The following is a 24,981-nucleotide window of genomic DNA, read 5'->3' on the forward strand; positions in this document are numbered from 1 at the left end:
TAATGGCGTTAAAGAGGGGAAAATTGTAGTTAAACAAGTTTTTATTGCAAACGAATGTTATTTTTTATTTTTACAAAAGTATAATGTTTGTATTAAACCATGGAAACAGTAAATATTTCATGAATTAATACATTTTCCCGGTTTGTAGAAAATACTGTACCAAAAATTTAAAAATTTAAAAAAATTCTTTGATAATGTTTGTTTTTATTCAAACATCCTCGTCCAGTGGTTGGTTTAGAAGTACCAGTACTTTTAAACACACTTCAGAAATATTTTAAATTTGTCTCCGGAACATTGGTTTTTTAAGGTTTTACACTTAAATTTGGTCTTGGGGTCGTTTTGTTCAAGGCAGACGGTTATCAAGGCAGACGTGCCTTTGCACTGGGAGGCTAGATCAGTGGACTCTATGGGTGGACATTTCCATCCAATTGGTTTACAGATACAGTACTAGGTTTTTTGGCAAACTTTCAGTACTATCAAAATTAAATTATAATGATAAAGATATAAATTTATTAATACTAATTATGATAATAAAACTGAGACACTCCTACGTGCGCGGGGGTACACTATAGTCCTCGCCACCCTAACTTGAGGCAGCCCAAAGCCGCACTAGATATACGGCGTGCGGCCTTGGGCTGCCTCAAGTTAGGGTGGCGAGGACTATAGACCCCCTAATGAACACATTACTGGTAACACAGCATGCGCGTGGGGGTACGCCAGACCCAGGGTGGTGATAACACGTCAATGACTCGGTCAAGACTAACAACCCTGTGGCCAGATGATAGCATATGCTATTTTAGGCAGCTACTGTTATGCTCACCAGGTCCATACACCACTTGTACACCATACTTGTAAAATTGTTACAAAATTAACGTACGTTAAAAATGTCATACCATAGACAATAGAGTAAATATAGACTGTCAAAGAAAGGTTTTGCGATCTGCCGCTAGAGCGTTATAGCCGTTCGATATCGGTTATCGGTATTCTATTTGGTTTCATCGTTGACTACTCGCCAGCTGTTACCAGCACTACCACTCTTGCAAACGAAATGCTTACTATATCGCTATTATCGTCTTCTGCAATCGCGTCAAAATCATGAACATCCTCCGCGGCTGTGCAGACATCATCATTGAATGCCGTGGTCCCGAAACGTCATCGTCGTCCACGATTGCGGCAAATTCGTGAACATCTTCAGCGGCCGTGTAGACATTATCGTTTTGCGTGATTGTAGGAAAGACATGATAATTTTTGCCGCCGTCACGAAAACGTCGTCTAGCACGATCGCGGTTTAAGAACATCTCCCGCGGTTGTGTAGACACCATTATCGTCTTGCGCCGTCACGGAAACTTGATCGTTGTCTAGCGCGATCGCGGTAAAATCATTAAATTTCCCGACTTTGATATCAAATAAAGACTAAATCCCAACTTTTCAAGACAATTTTGAAATTCAATACTAATACCTGACTTTCCCGTTTTCCCCGACTACTAGACACCCTGGTTAATTAGATTTTACCTTGCAAATATAAAACAAAACCTTCCAATAAACCACTTCCTAAAATTATGGATTAATAAAGAAAAACTTTGAATCATTGTAATGAAACTACAAAAGTATAACAAATATATGTAAAAAAATACCATAAATTATGGCATTTAAATTAATTTACTGCTTAATATTAAATAAGTCAGTAAACTACAACTACGGGGAATTCCTTCAAAGTTGGCAACACTACTCCCAACTACCCAGTTGTTATGGAAACGGTCGCTAGCGCTTGATGCTGCAGCAGTGTGCGCTGTAACTACACATTACCCCTAGCGGTCGGGAGACGTAGGAATTGGCTAACTCAGGAACTCACTAACTCGGTCGTGTGTCGGAACTGGCTAACTCTGGAACTGGCTAACCGTCTCAGTCAGGAATTGGCTAACTCCGGAACCCGCTAACGCGATTTTGTCTCGCGGCGGAATTCGCTAACTCTGGAAGTCGCTAACCCAGCCGCGCCCACTGCAGGAGCGTTGCCAACCTTGTACGACAAAATAATCGTACACTGCCGTATTTCAAAATGTCAGTGTCAATGAAAATACAGTAAATGTTATTGTTTTTTGTTATCAATTCCACTTTTAACAGATAACTAGTTCAAAGTAATTCAAAGACAATTGAAAAATCATGAAAAAGTGTTTATTTATTTAACTGTACAATGGCCAGTTAAATGTTTATGATTTCGATCTTAAAAATAAATGCCATCAGTACAAAAGAAAATAATAGAATATGAAAAATAATGAAAATTCAGTTTAATTGGTACTAAATAATTAGACCCCTACGAAATTAAGCTAAAATACACGCAAGATCTCAAACACGGAAAACAGATTTAATCGTAATGTCGTAATAAACCAAACCCATTAATTAATACAGTCATCAACTATCGTAACTTTCATAACTAATTCATAGATTTAAAATCAAATGTTCGTCGTTGAACCGTCCAACTTACGTGTACAAATATGATGACATAGACTAAGTTTTTATCTAGGCCTAATAGTTTGAACCAACGTAGAGGATACGCGTCCGGTAACTGGACGTGGATAAGGCGTACGGCAATGACGTCATGGGGTTGCGGGAGCCTGGAACGCCTTTACTACAACAATACCATGACCAGCTATCGGTGATTGTGGTGTAGTGGATAAGGTGCTCGGCTGATATGCAAGAGGTCCAGGGTTCGAGACCTATTGGTGACTTTAACTTTTTGTCGAAGATTTTGCATTGAATACCATTTCTTCTTAACTGTACATCTTTTATTAGAATTTTTGGCATTTATAATTTTTTAATAGAGAAAGAATTTAACCTTAATTCGATTTTTTCATCATCAGCAAGTTTGGTTGGTTAGGTTAGGTTATGACAGTAATTGCCGGACGTCTAATCCACGTCTGGTTACCGGACGTGTATCCTCTGCCTTGAACCAAAGCATTGTAGGCCTACTAGTAAATAGTTGCCTAATTCTAAAATGTGTTGATTTTTTTAGCAATAATGTTACATGTTTTAAAACCGTTTTTAGATTGTAGGCCTACACCTAAGCACCACTAGTAAGAAATAGGAGAAGATATAATATTCATATAATAAACCGTGACAGGGTTATTTTAATTCACGATTCTTAATAAACGAATTGACTGATTTTCCTGATTTGAGTGTTGGGTTTCCTTTATTGCTTTCACAAACTATATAAACGATACCAAGCCATTGCTCGGTTCACCGTTCACCGGTACTGAGCTACACAATAGACAATAGCTTTGTTTTTGGATAAGATCAAGTAATTTTAGCTATGGCCACCATTCATAAGAATTGTAACAAACAATAACGCCTGGGTCCATTTAGAACCAGCCTGGAGAAAAACTCTATTTTTTTAAAAAATAGGCCTACTGAAAGACGTAAAATTAATATTAATTCAACAAAATTAAGAGGATAACCCGGGTTCTACACGATAATAGCCTATGATAAAAGAAATTTGCAAGTTGTATTTATGCATAGACTCATTTTTAATGCTATCCATGAATACATCTACCACTTGATAATGTATTGATAAACATTTATTTAAATTCAATAGCTCTATTTAAAAATACATTACCAATACAATGTAATTCTGTAATGACGTTTAACGTGTAAATTGTATTATGATTTATGATTCAAGGTTACAAGCCCAGTATATAAAATGCGAACTCAATAATTTTATTTGCAGAAGTTCACAAAATGGTATTTATTCGAATAAAAGAAACAAATGGCGGACTACGAAAATAGATATTTCATAACATGTAATAGATCCAAATTAAATGTGCATTTTTATCTTTTTGCATACCAAAAAACTACTATTTAAGTAAGAAACCCACATATAACACATACTCCCTTATATTAGTACACTAGCAGAGTACCCGTCCTTCGTACGGGGTTGGTATATAAGTGTAAAATGTTTATTGCAGTCATACTCAAGCTTTGTGTTTGCAATGGGGGACGACACAGTTTGATAAAATTTGGTTCTTGAAGTTTACGGTATGCTATAGTATAACACATTTACCATAGCCATAATGCTCTACTACTGCACCTAAACAATAGAAAACAAATCATCAAACCTTTGCACGATATCACAAATGATTCATTAAATGGTCATATAGGCCTAAAAATAACTGTAAACAATCCTACTTTGATAGTTCTCATTGCGTATCACAGCTTTTGTTGCTGCTTAGTTCAATGAGCTATTGTCAAAAATTCAAACAAAAAATGGCCTAATCGTGTTGTACCCTGTTGGTAAACCTTATAACGTTTTAATGCTATTGCATATCATAGAATCAACTTGTTTAGTTGAAACAGCTGACTAAATTTTTTAATTCCTTTTAAATGTGAATACTCATAAGGTTAACATAGGGATCCATAGAGCCACTGGGGCGGAGTACGGAAGGACTTTTGAGATAAGAATAGGCTTATATGTTAATCGGGAATGTGAGCTATCATTATGCCAAATTTCAGCCCAATCCATCCAGTAGTTAAAGCGTGATTGAACTTCAAACAAACAAACAAACACACAAACTTTCACATTTATAATATTAGTATGATTTCTCATCCTTATGGATCAGCTGAAGACAGTTTTATTGTTAGTTCTGTCCGGTGCACTGTCTTTAGAGGTCGTGTTTTGTATACAATTGTTTCTTGTTTTCAGTCATTAAAAACTTCGTTTAACCATAGACTAACCAACACAAGGAGTATTTTTTATCTATGGTTTAACCAAATAAAACGTTCTAATCACATCTAATAACACGTCCCCTAGTTATACAACCAAACAGTAAAGAACAAATCATGAAGTTAACTATCAAATAATAGAAACACAATTTTGTCGACACTAGCGATCAGTGTCACCGGACATGAACTAGACACGAAAAACGAGCTTCAAAGTTTACAATGGGATGTAAAGTTTACTTGTTTTGGTTAGTCTATGGCAAGACTATAATGCATTTTCCACCCTAATAATCATAAGAATAATGTTAAAACATACTTCCAAATATATTTTATCGCTACGTTGCTCTTACTCCTAATTAATCGTAGGATACGACATTATGGTACCGATACGATATAGGTACTACACTTTCAGCAGCACTGGCCAAAAATATTCGTCCTTGGCTCCCATTGGACGGCCCGCGAGGCTTCTGATTGGGAGTTAGCGAGTTCCGCCGAGGGACCGAGTTAGCGACTTCCGTACGAGGACGGAATTCGCTAACCCGGCTCTAGAGCGGGTTAGCGGGTTCCGGAGTTAGCCAATTCCGAAACCGAACAAGTTAGCGAGTTCCTCTCATCGACCAAATTTGAAGATAGGGCGTTTAACATGGGGTTAGCGAGTTCCAGAGTTAGCCAATTCCGCGGACCCGCGGTCGGCGCCGGAATATACGCTAACCGCAGCACAGCTGACAGTCTATATATTTATTTCTTTTTGTCTATGGTCATACCCCCGCATGCCCGGTTAAGGGTTAACTAATGTGCCTTTTCTCTTCATTGCCACAGGTTCCAGAAAGAGACTTGATTGAGGACATTCTCAATGACATTAGGAGCAGGCTTGATGCTGGTGACCTAACATACAGTAAGTGTTACTTCATTGTTTACTATCACTATGTCCTAGGTGATACTTAAAGCTGGAAACATTTGATAAATACTTCTTTTACAAATACAAAATACAAATACAAATATATTTATTCTGAAAATTACAACAGCTTGGCCTCACCAAGTTTATAAAACTTGTCGGTGAGGTCCAATTGATACAATTATTTATTGATATGTATTTGTGTTCTAAAATATCATGATCAATTTGAATGTTTATGTATATCCTACAGATTTTAATCCAGTTTTTAGACTACTTATTTTAAAATGTTAGTTTTGTAACCCGCTTTTGGGTGTGTTTGTTTATTTTATCGGGTCAGGGAGCTACGTGTCCCCAATAGCCTAGCCGGGCTGGGTTACTCCAGAGGTCTATTTTGATTGAGTTTCCTGCTTGTCCTGGCTCAGGCGGAAATGTTTTGCCTCTTGGCTTTATTTGTGCCTCATCATCCCCAGGAAAGGATTGGAGAAAAGGGAGGGATGTGATTTAATTTCAAAGTTTGGGATAGCTCCTTACGAAACTCCGTTCAAAACCTCCTTGGCGGAGTGTTTGTCATTTGTTTAATTTATTCCCTGCGTCCATGTTCCATGGATAGAGCAGGGAGAGTTTGAGAGCGTCTTTACTACTTAAAATGTTACAATTCTTTTGGGGCAAGTGGATTAGTTCAAACCCCTGTGAGAGAGTAGGAATAGGGAAAGGTGCAGACGAACACACAGAGTAGAGTGGACAAGGATCGTTAACAGAAAGAGTAAGAAACAAGAAACGCACACACAGGTTAAGAACATGAAGACTTATTACCGGCTTTTCCGGAATAGATTAATTCTAACTAATCACTAACTTATGATTAACTTATTTCCGGTGTGCCCGAATTAATAGATAAAGACAAAACTCATACAACACACAGATCATTAAAATAACAACAGTCCAGGAACCAAGGAAATGGTGAAGAATGGAAATAGAATTTGGGGATTAACTGTCTAATGCCACTGCCAAGTAAAATTCCCAAAGCCAATACGTTTATCCAAAGCCTTACCCAAAGCGTGGTTCTAAGATTTGACGCAGTTTCCTAGGTTAATGTGTTAGTAGCAGAATCTAATCATAAGTCTAATCTAATTATAATATTAACTACATAGTTCAACACCTCAGTTAATGCTAGTCTACAACAACTACTTGGAACATCACTACTGTGCACTGGTTCTAGTATAAAAGAAAATGAATAGGTATAATGGTTAGTATAGTTCTGAAATAGAAACAAATGAAAGAATGTTAGCTAGTAAGAAGCCAACAAAGCATTAAATTCACACTAATAAGTCAACTATTCACTCTCACCTCCATCAATCAAATATCTAACGGCTAAATTACTGCTAATTCCAATAAACATTGCTTAAAAACTAAACACCCACATTTTAATTTAGGTAATACCATATCTCAAGGACCTACGTGAAAAACAAAACACATGAGTTAAATGAAAAGCCACCATGCGTGACCGGAACCAATTTAAGACTCAAACAATACAAATAGAACAAAACGATTTATAAAGAACCAGAGCTCGTTTTGACCGTTACTTATTCAAACTCACGGTCCAGAAAATATGTATCAAACAAAATTCAGATGGTCCATAAACCAAAGCAGATAATTATATAATTACAAGTCAGAACTTGCCGCGGACGTTCGATTGATTAACCCATTGATTAGCGTAATTGATTAACCCATTGGCGCAGACTTACGAGCGTTATTCGTCCGGCCGCTGCTGGCCCAAAATCCGACTTACAGGTCTAGCTTGTTTTTTTTTTTTTTTTTTCTTTTATGATGTTTATATCTAGCTTCTTATTTTGCGTATTTAGTAATTTATTTTTTGGGAATATCAATGGTTGTGTTGCCATGGGAACCAGATATCACCCAAAATTAGCTGTCGTAAGGTAAAACCATTTTCTTTATATAAAACTTATAAAAGTTAACAACTTGTAACGGGCCAAAAATTAACGTGGGGTAATATTTCCTGGTCATACCAAATACGTTGATTTAAATCATGAAAAGGCCGTCACGAACGCTGGACATAGTGACATCATGTAGAGGGGATGACCGAGTTCCCAACCCTGACGTGTAAAGAAAAAAAGAATTTCTTCACTTATATTCAAAATATACTCTTAACTTAACTGATCGTTCCATCAATCAAAATCACCTCACACCTTTATGTAATACAATTTAGGTATTTCATACAGGTGTGAGTATAACAAAAAGTTGCCCCCTGGTGGGATTTTAATGAATTTAATTTAATTTTAATTGAACTACTGAGGACATTACAATCACAGAGCTGCGCAGTGGAAATAAAGATGTTAAGTGTGGGCCCTGTAATTAAATATCCCAGAAGTCCGATTTATGGACCGTGAGAGGTCTGATATGTTGTCCTCCTTCACACCCTCTTCAGCTTATTTCTAACACTTCTTAAAACTAATAGATGTGTTTATTTGAACACTCTATGAATTGAAATGTCTGTTCTGATGAAAGATTGTGACATGAATTGATACTCTGTAAAACTGTAAAATTGCAAATAATAATATTGAAATATTGATTGAAAATATTTATGAAACTGTTTGTTCAGAAACTATTTATCAAAGTATGACTTCAAGATGTTTGTATACACTGGATTTCGGTTAAGCCGATTATTCATGAATTCACCAACTTGATATTAAAAAATGTGATCATCAACACTCATTGTGTATACTTTGTATACTTCTTCCAGTTAAGCCATTTACCTCTTTAATTTACCAGTTTTATACTAATGATACTAACAGCTGAAACACAGGATAATGAAAAGATGGTGATTTGTAAAAATGCTATATAATGAGATGATAATTGCAAATGAGCTGTGATACAATAATTAAAAAATTTATACTATGTGATAACCTTTTGTGTACTATTTAACAATATTTTGAAAGAGAGAGTGAGAGAGTTGATTGTAAGATTGAATGTTCAAATTGGTGGTTTGTTCATTTTTAAAACTACAAAGTCTCGGGAAAACCTAGCCTTGATGATTTTATTTATTTGTTTTGGATCACCAGACTCCCCAAAGATGTTCGTAATTATCAAACTGGCCAGTTTACAATTTAATCAAACAGGGACTATTATGTAGGTTTGTGATCTACATCACTCCTTGCTGATCAGTGCAACGGGGCCAATCGACTGCTGAGTCGATTATTTGATAATTTTTATTTAGTATTTAATATTTATGAATTTAATGGGAGTCTATCCTCATGACCCTTTATCAACCCTAGCCTTCGACCGAGCACTCTGTTACCCCCATTTACGTTACACAATCAAACTCTCACTATTAAAAATGTAATACTGTTCAAAAATTATTCTACACATGAAATACAAACGTTTTAAATAATAATACTGATGATGATAGGATCTGACTTTACATAGAATACAAAAATAATAATATCACAGACAAACATTGCTCTTTAAATTAATATACCATTTCAATTCAATTTAATAAATAATTTTCATTTGACTAGGTTCACTATTATAACCTTAATTCTTTGTATGACATGACCAAATTTAATAAAACATTTTATCCTGAATCGTGACCATGTGCTCTAAGTAGACCAAATGAAACATGAAAATCTCAGACCAAACAAAACATGATTCATAACTTGTAAAACGAGTGGTACATGTGAAAAAATGTGGCAGATTGGCAAGACTATTTTAATACTAAAACACAAATAACACAAACATTTACTTACGTACACATGTCGACACATTAACATTCATTCCGACGAAGATTCACGCGTACCGAACATTTAAAAACTGACTCGTGGTTTTGTGACTTTTTGTCTGACCGAGCGGAACATCACGACACGGTTTTTTCTGGTGTAGGACTTATTAATTCTTGTTTTTTTTCGAGCTGGCGTTTAATGATTCAATTGAAAATACCTTCACGACGACCCGCGATTCGCTAGAAACTGACATTTGCTATCGATATGATGCATGTACGAATTTTCATCACGAACGCGAACAATCAATCCGGCATCTCAACTGTCTCGACTTAATACTAATAAAACACACCCCCAAATGCAATTCGGCGAAATTTTGACAATTGCGATCGTTTGATGCACGTACAATTTCCGCCCGAACGCTAATTTCCGAGCTACGAATTAAGATATTAATAAATTCGTCCTACACCAGCGACAAAACGCGACTTCACATGTTGACTACGCGATTACTGAGCCACGAGTGACGAGACGACGAGACGCTTTGCAGACGACGCGGTTCCCAACGGTCTTCGTATCCTTCCGCGTTACGTCATGTTGGACTGACTTGTCCATTGCCTGTCGCGGATTTTAAATCTTTTGATTTGAAAATCGGCACAGAAATCTCCCCTGCCAAAAAAATTGGCCCGAGCGACCTTCAGGTCCGCACGAAGGCCTTTTCCATCCCGGGACAATTTCGACCCGGCGCGACGACGCTTGACGTGGCAACAGACGCTTCATTCATACGACACATTTTTTTGTTGATTTTCCCATTGATTTACATTTAATACATTTAACACGAAACAATTTTACACATAAACATTTGAAATTTGAATAACAAAAATATAAACTCTGAAACTTTAACAATAATAAAAATTTTGCTTTGAGGTCGGTATTTGAGAAATTAAAAATTGTTGTCAACTGACACCTTGCATCATAAACCAGACTGCATCAACCCATCAACAATTTGAATGGTGTAAACGCGCACGCTTAACACACTGTAGAATTATCTATCTAGCATTCAGCGTTGAGTAGATGTCAACAATCAGTTCATTGACCCGTAGCGCAGTCGACAGTCAGCTGTTGCCGATGGAGTGCCGGGGGCGGGGGCATTGTTGTGGTGAACGGCCCGATGTCTGCCTGTCTGGGCGGGTAGGTTCTGAGCTCGCCCCACCACAGCTGGAACGTGACCCCAGTTCGCCAGCCTTCATGTTGCTCACAGTGGTTACATAATATGACTCAGATGATTCATTGTTTCTCAAAATATGTAATTATGAAAATGTGTAAAACAATTGACCTCAGTTTGACTCTATTTACTCAAAATTGAAAACTATTGCACATGTAAATATAAATGTAAATATAAATATAAATAATCTCTGTACGAATATGACACAAATAAATAAACAAGTAAACAAACACAGAAATATCAATGTGGATAATTGCCTTAGAGATAACAACTGATACCCTTATCAATGCCAACCTGCCTTGGTAGTAATGCCAATCTGCTTCCTTGTTACCAGACCTCTCAAATTAGTGCTACCACTTTTTGTAAAGAAAAAAAGAATTTCTTCACTTATATTCAAAATATACTCTTAACTTAACTGATCGTTCCATCAATCAAAATCACCTCACACCTTTATGTAATACAATTTAGGTATTTCATACAGGTGTGAGTATAACAAAAAGTTGCCCCCTGGTGGGATTTTAATGAATTTAATTTAATTTTAATTGAACTACTGAGGACATTACAATCACAGAGCTGCGCAGTGGAAATAAAGATGTTAAGTGTGGGCCCTGTAATTAAATATCCCAGAAGTCCGATTTATGGACCGTGAGAGGTCTGATATGTTGTCCTCCTTCACACCCTCTTCAGCTTATTTCTAACACTTCTTAAAACTAATAGATGTGTTTATTTGAACACTCTATGAATTGAAATGTCTGTTCTGATGAAAGATTGTGACATGAATTGATACTCTGTAAAACTGTAAAATTGCAAATAATAATATTGAAATATTGATTGAAAATATTTATGAAACTGTTTGTTCAGAAACTATTTATCAAAGTATGACTTCAAGATGTTTGTATACACTGGATTTCGGTTAAGCCGATTATTCATGAATTCACCAACTTGATATTAAAAAATGTGATCATCAACACTCATTGTGTATACTTTGTATACTTCTTCCAGTTAAGCCATTTACCTCTTTAATTTACCAGTTTTATACTAATGATACTAACAGCTGAAACACAGGATAATGAAAAGATGGTGATTTGTAAAAATGCTATATAATGAGATGATAATTGCAAATGAGCTGTGATACAATAATTAAAAAATTTATACTATGTGATAACCTTTTGTGTACTATTTAACAATATTTTGAAAGAGAGAGTGAGAGAGTTGATTGTAAGATTGAATGTTCAAATTGGTGGTTTGTTCATTTTTAAAACTGCAAAGTCTCGGGAAAACCTAGCCTTGATGATTTTATTTATTTGTTTTGGATCACCAGACTCCCCAAAGATGTTCGTAATTATCAAACTGGCCAGTTTACAATTTAATCAAACAGGGACTATTATGTAGGTTTGTGATCTACATCACTCCTTGCTGATCAGTGCAACGGGGCCAATCGACTGCTGAGTCGATTATTTGATAATTTTTATTTAGTATTTAATATTTATGAATTTAATGGGAGTCTATCCTCATGACCCTTTATCAACCCTAGCCTTCGACCGAGCACTCTGTTACCCCCATTTACGTTACACAATCAAACTCTCACTATTAAAAATGTAATACTGTTCAAAAATTATTCTACACATGAAATACAAACGTTTTAAATAATAATACTGATGATGATAGGATCTGACTTTACATAGAATACAAAAATAATAATATCACAGACAAACATTGCTCTTTAAATTAATATACCATTTCAATTCAATTTAATAAATAATTTTCATTTGACTAGGTTCACTATTATAACCTTAATTCTTTGTATGACATGACCAAATTTAATAAAACATTTTATCCTGAATCGTGACCATGTGCTCTAAGTAGACCAAATGAAACATGAAAATCTCAGACCAAACAAAACATGATTCATAACTTGTAAAACGAGTGGTACATGTGAAAAAATGTGGCAGATTGGCAAGACTATTTTAATACTAAAACACAAATAACACAAACATTTACTTACGTACACATGTCGACACATTAACATTCATTCCGACGAAGATTCACGCGTACCGAACATTTAAAAACTGACTCGTGGTTTTGTGACTTTTTGTCTGACCGAGCGGAACATCACGACACGGTTTTTTCTGGTGTAGGACTTATTAATTCTTGTTTTTTTTCGAGCTGGCGTTTAATGATTCAATTGAAAATACCTTCACGACGACCCGCGATTCGCTAGAAACTGACATTTGCTATCGATATGATGCATGTACGAATTTTCATCACGAACGCGAACAATCAATCCGGCATCTCAACTGTCTCGACTTAATACTAATAAAACACACCCCCAAATGCAATTCGGCGAAATTTTGACAATTGCGATCGTTTGATGCACGTACAATTTCCGCCCGAACGCTAATTTCCGAGCTACGAATTAAGATATTAATAAATTCGTCCTACACCAGCGACAAAACGCGACTTCACATGTTGACTACGCGATTACTGAGCCACGAGTGACGAGACGACGAGACGACGAGACGCTTTGCAGACGACGCGGTTCCCAACGGTCTTCGTATCCTTCCGCGTTACGTCATGTTGGACTGACTTGTCCATTGCCTGTCGCGGATTTTAAATCTTTTGATTTGAAAATCGGCACAGACGCCAGGGGCAGTAGGAGAGAACTGCTCAAGAATTGCCTCGCGCAGTCAGTTGTTCTTCAGCCGTCAACCAAACGTTCACTCCCCATGGAGCCACGAACCGTTTAATACACGATTCCTCACGAACAATATCTGGCGAATGCCGATACTAGGAATCCTGAGAAGATACGAACACTGGTAATAGTGGGATTGTATAGTTGTACAAAGTGGCAGAATATTTCAGTTCTGGCGGGGAACATGCAACTTGAGGTGATTATAGTATAAAAGTCCCTGAATATAAAACCGCCCAGACCCCAATTTTTTAGGACCTCGGTCATCTGGAATGATGTCATCAAGATGGCGGCTGTAAGACGTCGCTGGGTCGCCATGAATTGGTTATAACACCCAAATGCCTGAACCGATTTTAATGAAATTTGGCATATAAGTCCTTGAATAAATTATCTCGGCCCAGGTTGACAATGGTCGAGTTTGATCAAGTCGTTTCAAAATGGTGGCCATTAATAACTAAAATAATAAAAAATGTTTCCGTTTTTTGTGTGTTCTCAACTCCCTCCAGAGTTCTGCAGCAACCTATATTTATTTTCCTTGCAAATACAGGTTGTGATGCCGTCTCTGCATTTCATTGAATAGGCAAAATACCCCCGCCACAACAAACCTGCACTGCAGACTAAGTGAGTATCTATTTGCCTGATTTAATATTCAATTAAATTTATTACAACTACATTTAGAGATGGACGATTTTCGGGACGGGATTACATTTGATTCGGGAATTTTTCAAAATGGGATTTCATCCGAACGTTGGCGATTTTGCCGCTTCGCGAGTGACGATGACTCCGCTACAGCGAGAGATGTTCACAATAGTTCCGCGAACGCAGGAGGCGAAGTCATTTCGACGATCGCGCCGTGACCGCAGAGTCACAAGTTGCTGGAGAAGTGGGAGGTGCTAGAGTGTCACAGTCAGGACAATATCAGTAATGTTTATATCACTATTAGCTGTGTCTATTGTGTTGTAGATGAGAGTATGTCTATGAGACAAGCCCAAAAGTTGCTGGAAAAGTGGGAGGTGCTAGAGTGTCACAGTCAGGAACATATCAGTAATGTTTATATATCTACTAGTTGTGTCTATTGTTTTGTAGATGAGAGTATGTCAATGGACACTGTGAGAGGAGCCCACAAGTTGCTGGGGAAGTGGGAGGTGCTAGAGTGTCACAGTCAGGACAATATCAGTAATGTTTATATCACTATTAGCTGTGTCTATTGTGTTGTAGATGAGAGTATGTCTATGAGACAAGCCCACAAGTTGCTGGAGAAGTGGGAGGTGCTAGAGTGTCACAGTCAGGACAATATCAGTAATGTTTATATCACTATTAGCTGTGTCTATTGTGTTGTAGATGAGAGTATGTCTATGAGACAAGCCCAAAAGTTGCTGGAAAAGTGGGAGGTGCTAGAGTGTCACATTCAGGAACATATCAGTAATGTTTATATCACTATTAGCTGTGTCTATTGTGTTGTAGATGAGAGTATGTCTATGAGACAAGCCCAAAAGTTGCTGGAAAAGTGGGAGGTGCTAGAGTGTCACAGTCAGGAACATATCAGTAATGTTTATATATCTACTAGTTGTGTCTATTGTTTTGTAGATGAGAGTATGTCAATGGACACTGTGAGAGGAGCCCACAAGTTGCTGGGGAAGTGGGAGGTGCTAGAGTGTCACAGTCAGGACAATATCAGTAATGTTTATATCACTATTAGCTGTGTCTATTGTGTTGTAGATGAGAGTATGTCTATGAGACAAGCCCACAAGTTGCTGGAGAAGTGGGAGGTGCTAGAGTGTCACAGTCAGGACAATATCAGTAATGTTTATATCACTATTAGCTGTGTCTATTGTGTTGTAGATGAGAGTATGTCTATGAGACAAGCCCAAAAGTTGCTGGAAAAGTGGGAGGTGCTAGAGTGTCACATTCAGGAACATATCAGTAATGTTTATATATCTACTAGTTGTGTCTATTGTTTTGTAGATGAGAGTATGTCAATGGACACTGTGAGAGGAGCCCACAAGTTGCTGGGGAAGTGGGAGGTGCTAGAGTGCCACAGTCAAGACAATATCAGTAATGTTTATATCACTATTAGTTGTGTCTATTGTGTTGTAGATGAGAGTATGTCTATGAGACAAGCCCACAAGTTGCTAGGGAAGTGGGAGGTGCTAAAGTGCACACAGTCAAGACAATATCAGTAATGTTTATATCACTATTAGTTGTGTCTATTGTGTTGTAGATGAGAGTATGTCTATGAGACAAGCCTACAAGTTGCTAGGGAAGTGGGAGGTGCTAGAGTGCCACAGTTAAGACAATATCAGTAATGTTTATATCACTACTCGTTGTGTCTATTGTGTTGTAGATGAGAGTATGTCTATGAGACAAGCCCACAAGTTGCTAGGGAAGTGGGAGGTGCTAGAGTGTCACAGTCAAGACAATATCAGTAATGTTTATATCACTATTAGCTGTGTCTATTGTGATGCAGATGAGAGTATGTCTATGAGACAAGCCCACAAGTTGCTGGAGAAGTGGGAGGTGCTAGAGTGTCACAGTCAGGACAATATCAGTAATGTTTATATCACTATTAGTTGTGTCTATTGTGTTGTAGATGAGAGTATGTCTGTGAGACAAGCCCACAAGTTGCTGGAGAAGTAGGAGGTGCTAGAGTGCCACAGTCAAGACAATATCAGTAACGTTTATATCACTACTAGTTTTGTCTATTGTGTTGTAGATGAGAGTGTCTCTATGGACACTGTGAGACAAGCACTCAAATTGCTAGAGAAGTGGGAGGTGCTAGAGTGCCACAGTCAAGACAAGATCAAGCTTTACTACTTAGGACAACATTACGATGGAGAAGGCTTGCTTGATCCAATAATTGAGAGGATCCGCCAGTTTCAATGATCTCTAGAAATAATTTATAATAGATTTTTTATTGTCAAATGTTCATCACTTTGTTGAATGAGTTATTAGTTTTTAATTTTCTTAAGAGTCTATGAACATTGAGATTTTAAACCGATAACCTTGATAATACCTAATATTTTATCGGTTCAATTCCTTTTATCTAGTTTTTGCTAATTGACTTTTAAGATATTTCAAATCCTAAGTAAGATAAGTTGTTAAACATTGTGTACCCTTCTCTTCTGATTATTTTTTAACATTTTTACTATCCCCTTCACTCTGTTATATCTTATCAAATCCATTTACTACTTCTTATTTACTAGTTTTTAATTAAATTAACAGTGCCATCTTGATTCTTTGTTAACAATTTTTTAAACTTTCATATTATTTTTAAGGTTTAATTATGCCTTAATACTCAATAATTATTAATGATAAAGACTGGGACAAATATTGATTATATTGTTGCTCTTTGTACATTTATAGTTTTGTAGTTAAGATTGTTATGTAAATAATTGATTCCATTCTGAGAATGGTCACACAGTTACCAGGCTGGATTTGATTTGTTATTGAAATATATAAAACTGTGTAATCATAGTTTTTCTTATTTGTAGCCCTTACTTCTCATAATGATCAGCTGGTCTGAGCTAGTAATAAAGCTTACTCCTGTTCTCATCGATTGTAGCCACATTCCTTTCTAGTCACAGCAGATTAATATGGGGGGTCTGGTCAGGTTAAAGAAAGGCTACTTGGTCCAATAGTGATACAGAACACTGGCTAGTAAATATCAATTATAATATTTTTGCGTTTACTTTTTCTTATGAATGTATTTTAGCATAAGCCTAATACTAGTATATCCATGAATGGGAGTAAGCTCCATTTTGTGGTAGAGCACTGGGCTTTAATCACCACGGCCTGAGTCCTAGCGACCAAGAATGTGAAGGAAGCAGGCCCGGACTGGCCAGGTCCTACTCCCTGATCGCAGAGGGCCCCTGACCAAGGGACCCCGAAGGGTCCTCTACTCAGCATACACAAAAATGATTTTGTCTTGTTAGGAGTTATTACGTATACATCAGAGTTTTTAAAATTCATTATATTGGTTCTGAAATGTTAGGCCTACTTTATTATTTGGACTTTTTCAACGTGGGGTGATTAAAACCACACAACATTTCTGGTGGTGTATCAGCTCCTCCTGTTTTCAAGAGAAATTGCTATTCAATATTATACTAATTGGCCCTCAAGAGGTAGCTAGTCAAAAACTGCTTATTGTTTACAACTCTTAAATAGCCACCCAATTATTTTTAAATATTGGTTTTCAATATGCAGTATTTTGGCTGGCTACCTTTTAATGGGCCAATGTATTAATTGTACAATAGCGATTTTACTTGAAAACAGGAGAGTTGATCCACCTCCAGAAACGTTGTGTAGTTTTAAACACAAGAGACATTGGAAAAGCTGAAAAATCCAAATAATAAAGTAACATATATGTGTACTTGTTTTTACTAACATTTTCCAAGTAGAACAACTGTGTCAAACTACTGTTTAAATATCTTGCTGTTTATATGAAAGGTTCATGCAAACTACTGTATAGCAAGTGGAGTTACGTTGCTGTGGTGTAGGCCTAATGCATCGTCTGCATGGTGATAAGGTGTTTAACAGACAACTGCAAAGGGTTGCTCTGTCATACCAGCTGATTACTCATTCATTAGGTTTTTCCCATTTTTGACCCAAAAAACATAAAATTTAGCAATTTCTTTTCAAACTATTTTTTTGAGCTTAAAAAACAAATAATTTAGTATATTGAAGCGTTATTATGCGCCAAATGGTTACGGAGAAAATTCCAAAAAAATGTATATTTAAAATGCCCATGTTATTCTTAAGGAGAACAAGTAAACTGTTGTAGTTTGCTTGTTTATTAACATATTTTGATCAAATTTGGAAAATGTTTTTATTTCTTACTAACTATTAACATTTTACAAAAAAAAACTGTTTTACCATCCCTCATGCAGCAAACCTAAGTACTTGTTAAACTAGTTCTATTTAACACGTTTGCTGCGGCCCATCAAATAGCAGGCGTAGCCCCAGTGCGGCGCAGCCCGCAGCGTCGAACAAACCAGATTGCCGGGTGATTGGCTTTCATATTTTGGTATGACGAATATCAAATAATGTATGGTAATGTATTGTTTCATGACAAGAGTCGACGTAGTTTGCTAAACACCCACAGTAGATGCCATTATTTAACAATAAAACACACTAATATAGCACAAAATTACAGTTAACAAACGTAATGAGTGAGTCAAAATCCACCAGGTATAGTTTCGGAACGAGTAACGATAATTACAAACGGATTGCACCACAAGACTACCACTGTCATACACGAAGCACGGACAAAAATACTAAGATCTACACTGGAGTGCGGCTTCACTCAAACCGAATAAGTTTGGCGGGTTCACACTACCGCCCGGGCGGTAACACGCACGCAATGTGCTAAATAGGAAATAAATGTTATATTTTTAAGTAGACATTTTAATGTAAATCCAATCAGGCAAATGGAAATTTGCTTAGTCTGCAGGTTTGCTGCGGCAGGGGTATTTTTTAAATCTATTTAAATATTTTTAGGTTTGAAGAGTACCTAGGATTGCTGCTACAGGGAGGGTTATAAAGTGTGTATTTTTTTGTTTAAAAAATCAATATTTTTATGTCCTGCCTTTGTTTACTCAGTAGTCTTAAACTAGATTTGCATGTTGTGCATATGAGATATCGCTTAATAAGATAGGATAATATCCTATCTGCATCCATTAAACCCGACTGCATATTTTTGTATAGGCCTATATATTTATTATTTTTACTTTGTAAGTTTTATTATGTGTTGTGTTTGTGGTTTACACTTACAACTTAATCGGACTCGAGTAAGTGGACGGAATCAATACGACAGTTACATATTAATGACACAGCCACAAACAGGTTGTTAGGGTTAAACATCTGGAGGTAGACTCTGGGGATGAGACGGACAGACATGGATGGTGTTATGATCTAGGTGGGGAGGGGATTAGGTGATGTTTGGTAGCCAATGCCATTTATTGAAAATTGTATGATAGTACCGTTACATGGTAGCGTGATGTACATGGAAACCAGACCAAAAATGAATACAACTAATATTTATATGATAATTTCCTCCCTTTTAAATTTGAACAAAACTTAGAAAAAAATGTTGACGTTTAATACACAGTCTATCGACGGTTGAGTGGTGATATTCCTTGACACTTAGCCTAATCAACAATCATAAAATGTATGTGGTACAACATAACAACTAACATCAAGAATCATGGTTATATCAAATATACACACAAATACAAGTTAGTAAAAGTTAATCATAAGTCTAATCTATTTACAGGTTCCCTAACACGTTCAGGATAGCGTCGCGGTAGACTTTGACAGGTATTACTATTGTCCTACACAGAGCTGATTTTACGCACGCGTATACAGGTGTAGTACAATGTGCGGGGGAAGGGGGGAGTGACCTCCTGGCTAGTGGTGTAGATCGCCATGCTGGGGAAGAGGGGAGCGACCTCCTACCATTCGCTGGGGTGTTTGCCATCCCAACCGGCTTGCTGACTACGTCCTTGGCTGGGGAAGATTTACAATGCGTCTGGTATTGCTTCGTTGACAACTGGGTCCTACGCTTGCGGATGTAGGGATTGCCACTTCTATGTTCAATATTTTCAGCTAAATTTGTATCTCTGTGTAGCGGACTGTTATTCAAACTAATCAGCTGACTAATGCCAGAACTTAACTCTATTACATGAATAATGAATACCGGTAATGAATAATGAATAATGAATAATGAAGTTTATTTCCCACAAAAAACCACAATGTAACAATACATGAGATGTAGAGAAATAGAACTGGCTACTTGATCCAGTAGTGTAACCAGTTTGCTTATACTAACTTATCGGCTAACATGACGTTGTAATTTATGGTCTAGCATCTGTTATAAAACATTGAATTCCGCCTGAACTGTGCATCTGATGGACAAAACAAGAACTGTTTAAATAAACAATGAAAGTTATTACAACAGGATATTATTGATATAATTTATGTCCTGCTGAGAAGAAAGCCAAATTATCGTTGCTTTGCTAAAATGCTTTAAATTTAAACTATTCTTTATTTGAAGTGGTAGATAATTATAGTATTTTGGACCTAGATATTGAAAAGAGTGACGAAAAATAGCTTTATTTACTTTGGGTAGTTTCAGAGTATTATTGGTAATGCTTCTTGTTATGTATGTGTGTGTAATATTTGGTATGACGTTAACTCTGTTTCCACTTCGAACAAAAAACAGTCTAAGAACTTTGAAAACAAAAAGGTGCTGTATGGGCAAAATTTTTAACTGTTGGTAGAGTGGAAATGAACTTGTTCTTTTAGGTTGTTTCAAAATTGTCCGTATAAAAAAGTTTTGTGTTGTTCTTAATCTATTTATCAAGGTTTTTTTAGTTCCTCCCCAGCATGGCAAGGCATATTGCAATCTTGAGTTGATTAGTGCAAAGTATAATGTTCTCAAAAGTGATTCGTTACAAAAATTTCTTAAAAAATAAAATTTTCTTATTTGTGTTTGTATCTTAGCATGTAGATTTAATATATGAGGTTCGAAGGTGACTTTTTCATTGAGTAGAACTCCTAAATATTTTATAGATTTTACTTTTTCTAACGGCTGGCAATTACATAGTTGTGGACTGCAATTTGAGGAGTGAAAAATTAAAGGAGATGGCAATTCAAAACCGGTTGAGTGGAAATTAACAAATTTGGTTTTGTTTACATTTACCTGCATTCTATTGATCAAACACCAATTTCTTAAAAGTAAAGGATCATCGTTTATTAAATTTTCCATCAACATCAAATCGTTTTGTGTGTAAAAAAGAGCAATGTCATCAGCAAAAGCAAAGATATTTCCGTTAAAAGGTAGATTTAATAAATCGTTGATGAACACTAAAAATAAAATACCTGAGGTCGTTGACCCTTGGGGCACACCCGTTTGTACAATGAGAGGATTACTGTAGTCATTGTTTATTTTTACTTGTTGCCTCCTATTTGTGATGAAACTCTTAAACCACTCTAAAGCTGTACCTCTTATTCCTACGTTTTGCAATTTATTTAAAAGAATGTTGTGATTTACCATGTCAAAAGCTTTTTTAAAATCAATAAATAGACCTGTTGTTTTCAGTTTTGAGTTTAATCCTTGGAAGATGTGATCGGTTACTGCCAATAAAGCACTTTCTGTTGACCTGCCTTTAATAAAACCAAACTGCTTATTACTGAAAAAATGTGTTTTATTTAAAAAAATTTCAATTCTAATCATCATGAGCTTCTCGAGTATTTTAGAAAAAACTGAAAGTAAGCTAATGGGTCTGAGATTTTCTAAATTAAAAGAATTATTTTTTTTCAAAATAGGTACAACTAAACTTAATTTGAGTGTCTCTGGAAAAATACCTTTGTTGAAACTCATATTAAATATGTATTCTAAAACAAGAGATATTTCTTCAATTATATGTTTAAGTAAACTAACACTGATGCCATCAAAGCCAGTAGATTTTTTGTTCTTTAGATTACTAACAACTGACTTTATTTCCTGCACTGTAGTTGGTGCTATAAAAAACGTTTGTGGACAGATGTACATAGGAGGTAGAATTGCTGCAGGGAAAGTGATTGGTTGTCCAGCCTGTATTGAGACAAGGTGGTTGTTTATTTCCTGGGCGATAAGGCCACCTCTGTTATCAGTGTCCCATCGTTTAGCTCAATCCTATCAATGTTCTTATCTTTTACATTTCCAGTCAAGTTATTAATAATTTTCCATTGTTGGGCAATATTACCATTACATTCTTCAAGTTTATTTGAATAATATAAGTTTTTTGCTGTGTCAATGTCAACTTTTAAATTGTCTGTAAATCTTTTGAAATAGGTGTTGAAAGCAGTGTCATGTGGTCTTTTTTTGGAAAGTATATAAAGCTTTCTTCTCCTTTTTATTCGATTAAAAATGTTTCTTGTAATCCAAGGACTCGATAACTTTGCTTTCCTCAGTTTAGAGTCAACATGAACAGTTTTATTACTAGTATTAACAACGTTCATTAATTTTTCATAAAAAATACTGAAACAATTGTTTACATTTAATTCAGAATAAATATCTTCCCAGTTAGTATTCTTAAGCTTAGTTTTTACAAGATCAAAATCAAGTATTTGTTTCTTAAGGTTTATGTTATCATCACATGTGTTTACAGTTTTTGTATTGGACAAATATCTAAATTTAAGACCTAGAACACAATGGTCAGTGATACCTAAATCGAATACTCCACTGGAAAACTGTTGCATATATCTATTTCTTACAAAAATGTGGTCTATTAATGTTTTTGTAAAGTGAGTAATTCTAGTAGGAGAGTTAACTATGGATATAAACCCATTATTGTTTAGGACACTATTGTAGCTTTCAGATATAGCACTTTCCTCCAAAAGATTAATATTTATGTCACCAATATATATTGCATTATTTTTTATTTCTAACATCAGCTGAGATAAATCTATTAAAAATGAGTTTTCTGGAATTTGTTGTAATCTGTACAGGCATACTAGCTTAAAATACACTTGGTTCATTTTTATATCCAGTAATAAGATATCAGCTGATCTTGGGTTGAAAGATAACTTTACATCCTTACTTTCTATTGATTTGTCAACAAAACACAAAACACCTCCAGCTCTGTATTCATCGTTGCATGAGGTAAAAAGGTTATACCCTGGTATGCTATATAAATTTGCTTCATTACTGTCAATCCAAATTTCACTAAGGACAATGAAACGTATTTTGTGTTTTATACTACTTATTTCAGCAATGAAGCTATTGAAATTTTTTCTCAAGCTCCTTATATTAGTATATATTAAATTAAATTCTTTTGTAGCGTTCCCAGGCAAAAAGAAATCCTGTATTTCAGATTGAGAATTGTGTTTCAGTATGTGATGATTCATTTAAACAGTATGCATTTTTAACTCTATAAATAAATTGTTAATATGTACGGTTTTATAAAGATAAACAACTGTCACACTCCTTGATGACAGAGAAGTAAATAGAACCTGAGATAAAAATAAACATTTCATAGAATATATAAACATAATAACAATAAAGAGATAACAAACATTATATATATATTTTTTATTGGACAAAAATAGTGTAGGTTGACTCATGTTGACTTACATGTTATTTAAGTTTCTCAAGTTCCTCGTAGGTGTCCACTCTGAGGCAGCGATCATTGTCACACTTCCGTACGAAGAATTTACCTTCTCTGCACCACGCATACTTGTATCCGACTTCTTTACACTTTTCTTTAAGCTTTGACAGAAATTGTTTATTTTCTGGAGAGAGGTGTTCGTTGACGTAGACGCTCCGGGCTGGGAAGGCTGCATGGATTTCCTTGGCTGTCATCGTCTTCTTCTCCCTAAAACTTTTCAGCAAGGTTTCACGAGATGTCCTCCTGGAGAACTGGACATACATAAAAGGTCTAATTTGTTTGTGTACAGTACCCTGTAACCATTTGTTGTTTAATCTTTAATCTCTCGTTAAAACATTTTGACCTGTATAAACTATCCTAGTACTCTTGGTCTTAAAACTATGTTTACTTGCTTCTTGTTTCTTATTTAAAATGTGTAATGTTTGGTCTAAATCAATCCAAATGGGTGCACAGTTTTCTGACAAACTTCAGCTTCCTAGGTGTTTCATTGATAGTTGTGTGAACAGAGTTTCCATAATCGAATAATATTCTACTCAAGGCTACGTCAGCAACTATATTTTCATGAAACGCACGCTTTATTTTGTCCTTAGCAAACTTAACGCTGTTTTCCGCTTGGCCATTACTTTAGCGATGGTAGGCCTATACAGGACTGAAATAAATAATAAATAAATAAATAATAAATAATAATAATAAATTAATTAATTATAACTAGGGTTGCTTTCAGAGAGGTGAAAGCCAGTTGAGCGGAACAAACGTGATTTGATATTTGTATAAGTAACTAAATGTAAAAAAGTCAATAGATATACTAATGCTTGTTTTATTGATAAAAATTACAATAATTCAAATTTTTTTAACTACATCTTGTTATTCAGATACCTTTTCCAGAAGTGCATTATGGTAGTTTTGACCAGAAAAATATTACAGTAGTTGGAGTTTGATATTAACATCCAAAAAGGGCATTCAAGTATAAAAAAGAGAAAGGAAATTTAACATTCAAATTCAACTGTAGCCTACAACAAAAACAGTGGACTTCATTTTTCACCCTTACAATCGGTTAAAGTATTTAAGTATATAAAAATACAGTAACTATTTAAAAAAACGAGTATTAAAGTATAACATCAGGAGGGGAAATTTGACATTTAAATTCAACTGTGCAACATAAACATTGGTCTTCATTTCAACCATTGCAATCGGTTAAACTCAGCTTTCTTTGCTGGAAATAGTTTATGATTGTTAATACCAAGTATTCTTGATGGAGGATATGATTGTAATGTAACTGGAATGTAGGTCTTCTACCATTATTGGGACGATTTAGAGACAGCATTTTAATACTGGCCTTAATAAAACCATTGGACAGCCCTAGACAATTATCCATACCGTGGTTAAAAGTGTACTTCTATAAGCCCAGGTAATTAATTAATAGTCCGTGGCCTGGCAATCAAATAACAGTATTTATATAGGATAAGCTACTGTTATCAACATTTGAAATTAATGAATTGTTACCAAATTACTGTTTTACAAAATGCAGATTCCATTTTTAGCCGAGCCATTAAAATGAGGATTTGCCAAAAAATTATTAATTGGCT

At 35.8% G+C, this 24,981-nt stretch overlaps 1 protein-coding gene across 9 annotated transcripts in view; it reads left to right on the plus strand.

Moving 5' to 3' along the window:
• The window catches only part of LOC128983573 (glycerol-3-phosphate acyltransferase 1, mitochondrial), a 223,575-nt gene extending 206,858 nt beyond the window's left edge, over positions 1 to 16,717 (plus strand). For all 9 annotated transcript variants that reach the window (XM_054402900.1, XM_054402899.1, XM_054402894.1 and 6 more), the window contains 2 exons: positions 5,530 to 5,605; positions 15,961 to 16,717. In XM_054402900.1, the coding sequence (XP_054258875.1) occupies positions 5,530 to 5,605; positions 15,961 to 16,130 (246 nt within the window). In that variant the 3' untranslated portion in view covers positions 16,131 to 16,717. The remainder of the gene's footprint in view (positions 1 to 5,529; positions 5,606 to 15,960) is intronic.
• The last annotated feature ends 8,264 nt before the right edge of the window (positions 16,718 to 24,981 follow it).

Source organism: Macrosteles quadrilineatus, unplaced genomic scaffold (genome assembly GCF_028750875.1).
Source record: "Macrosteles quadrilineatus isolate MER2022 unplaced genomic scaffold, UCM_ALF_1.0 Scaffold_1__1_contigs__length_201487025, whole genome shotgun sequence".
In the NCBI taxonomy this organism is placed as follows: Eukaryota; Metazoa; Arthropoda; class Insecta; order Hemiptera; family Cicadellidae; genus Macrosteles; species Macrosteles quadrilineatus.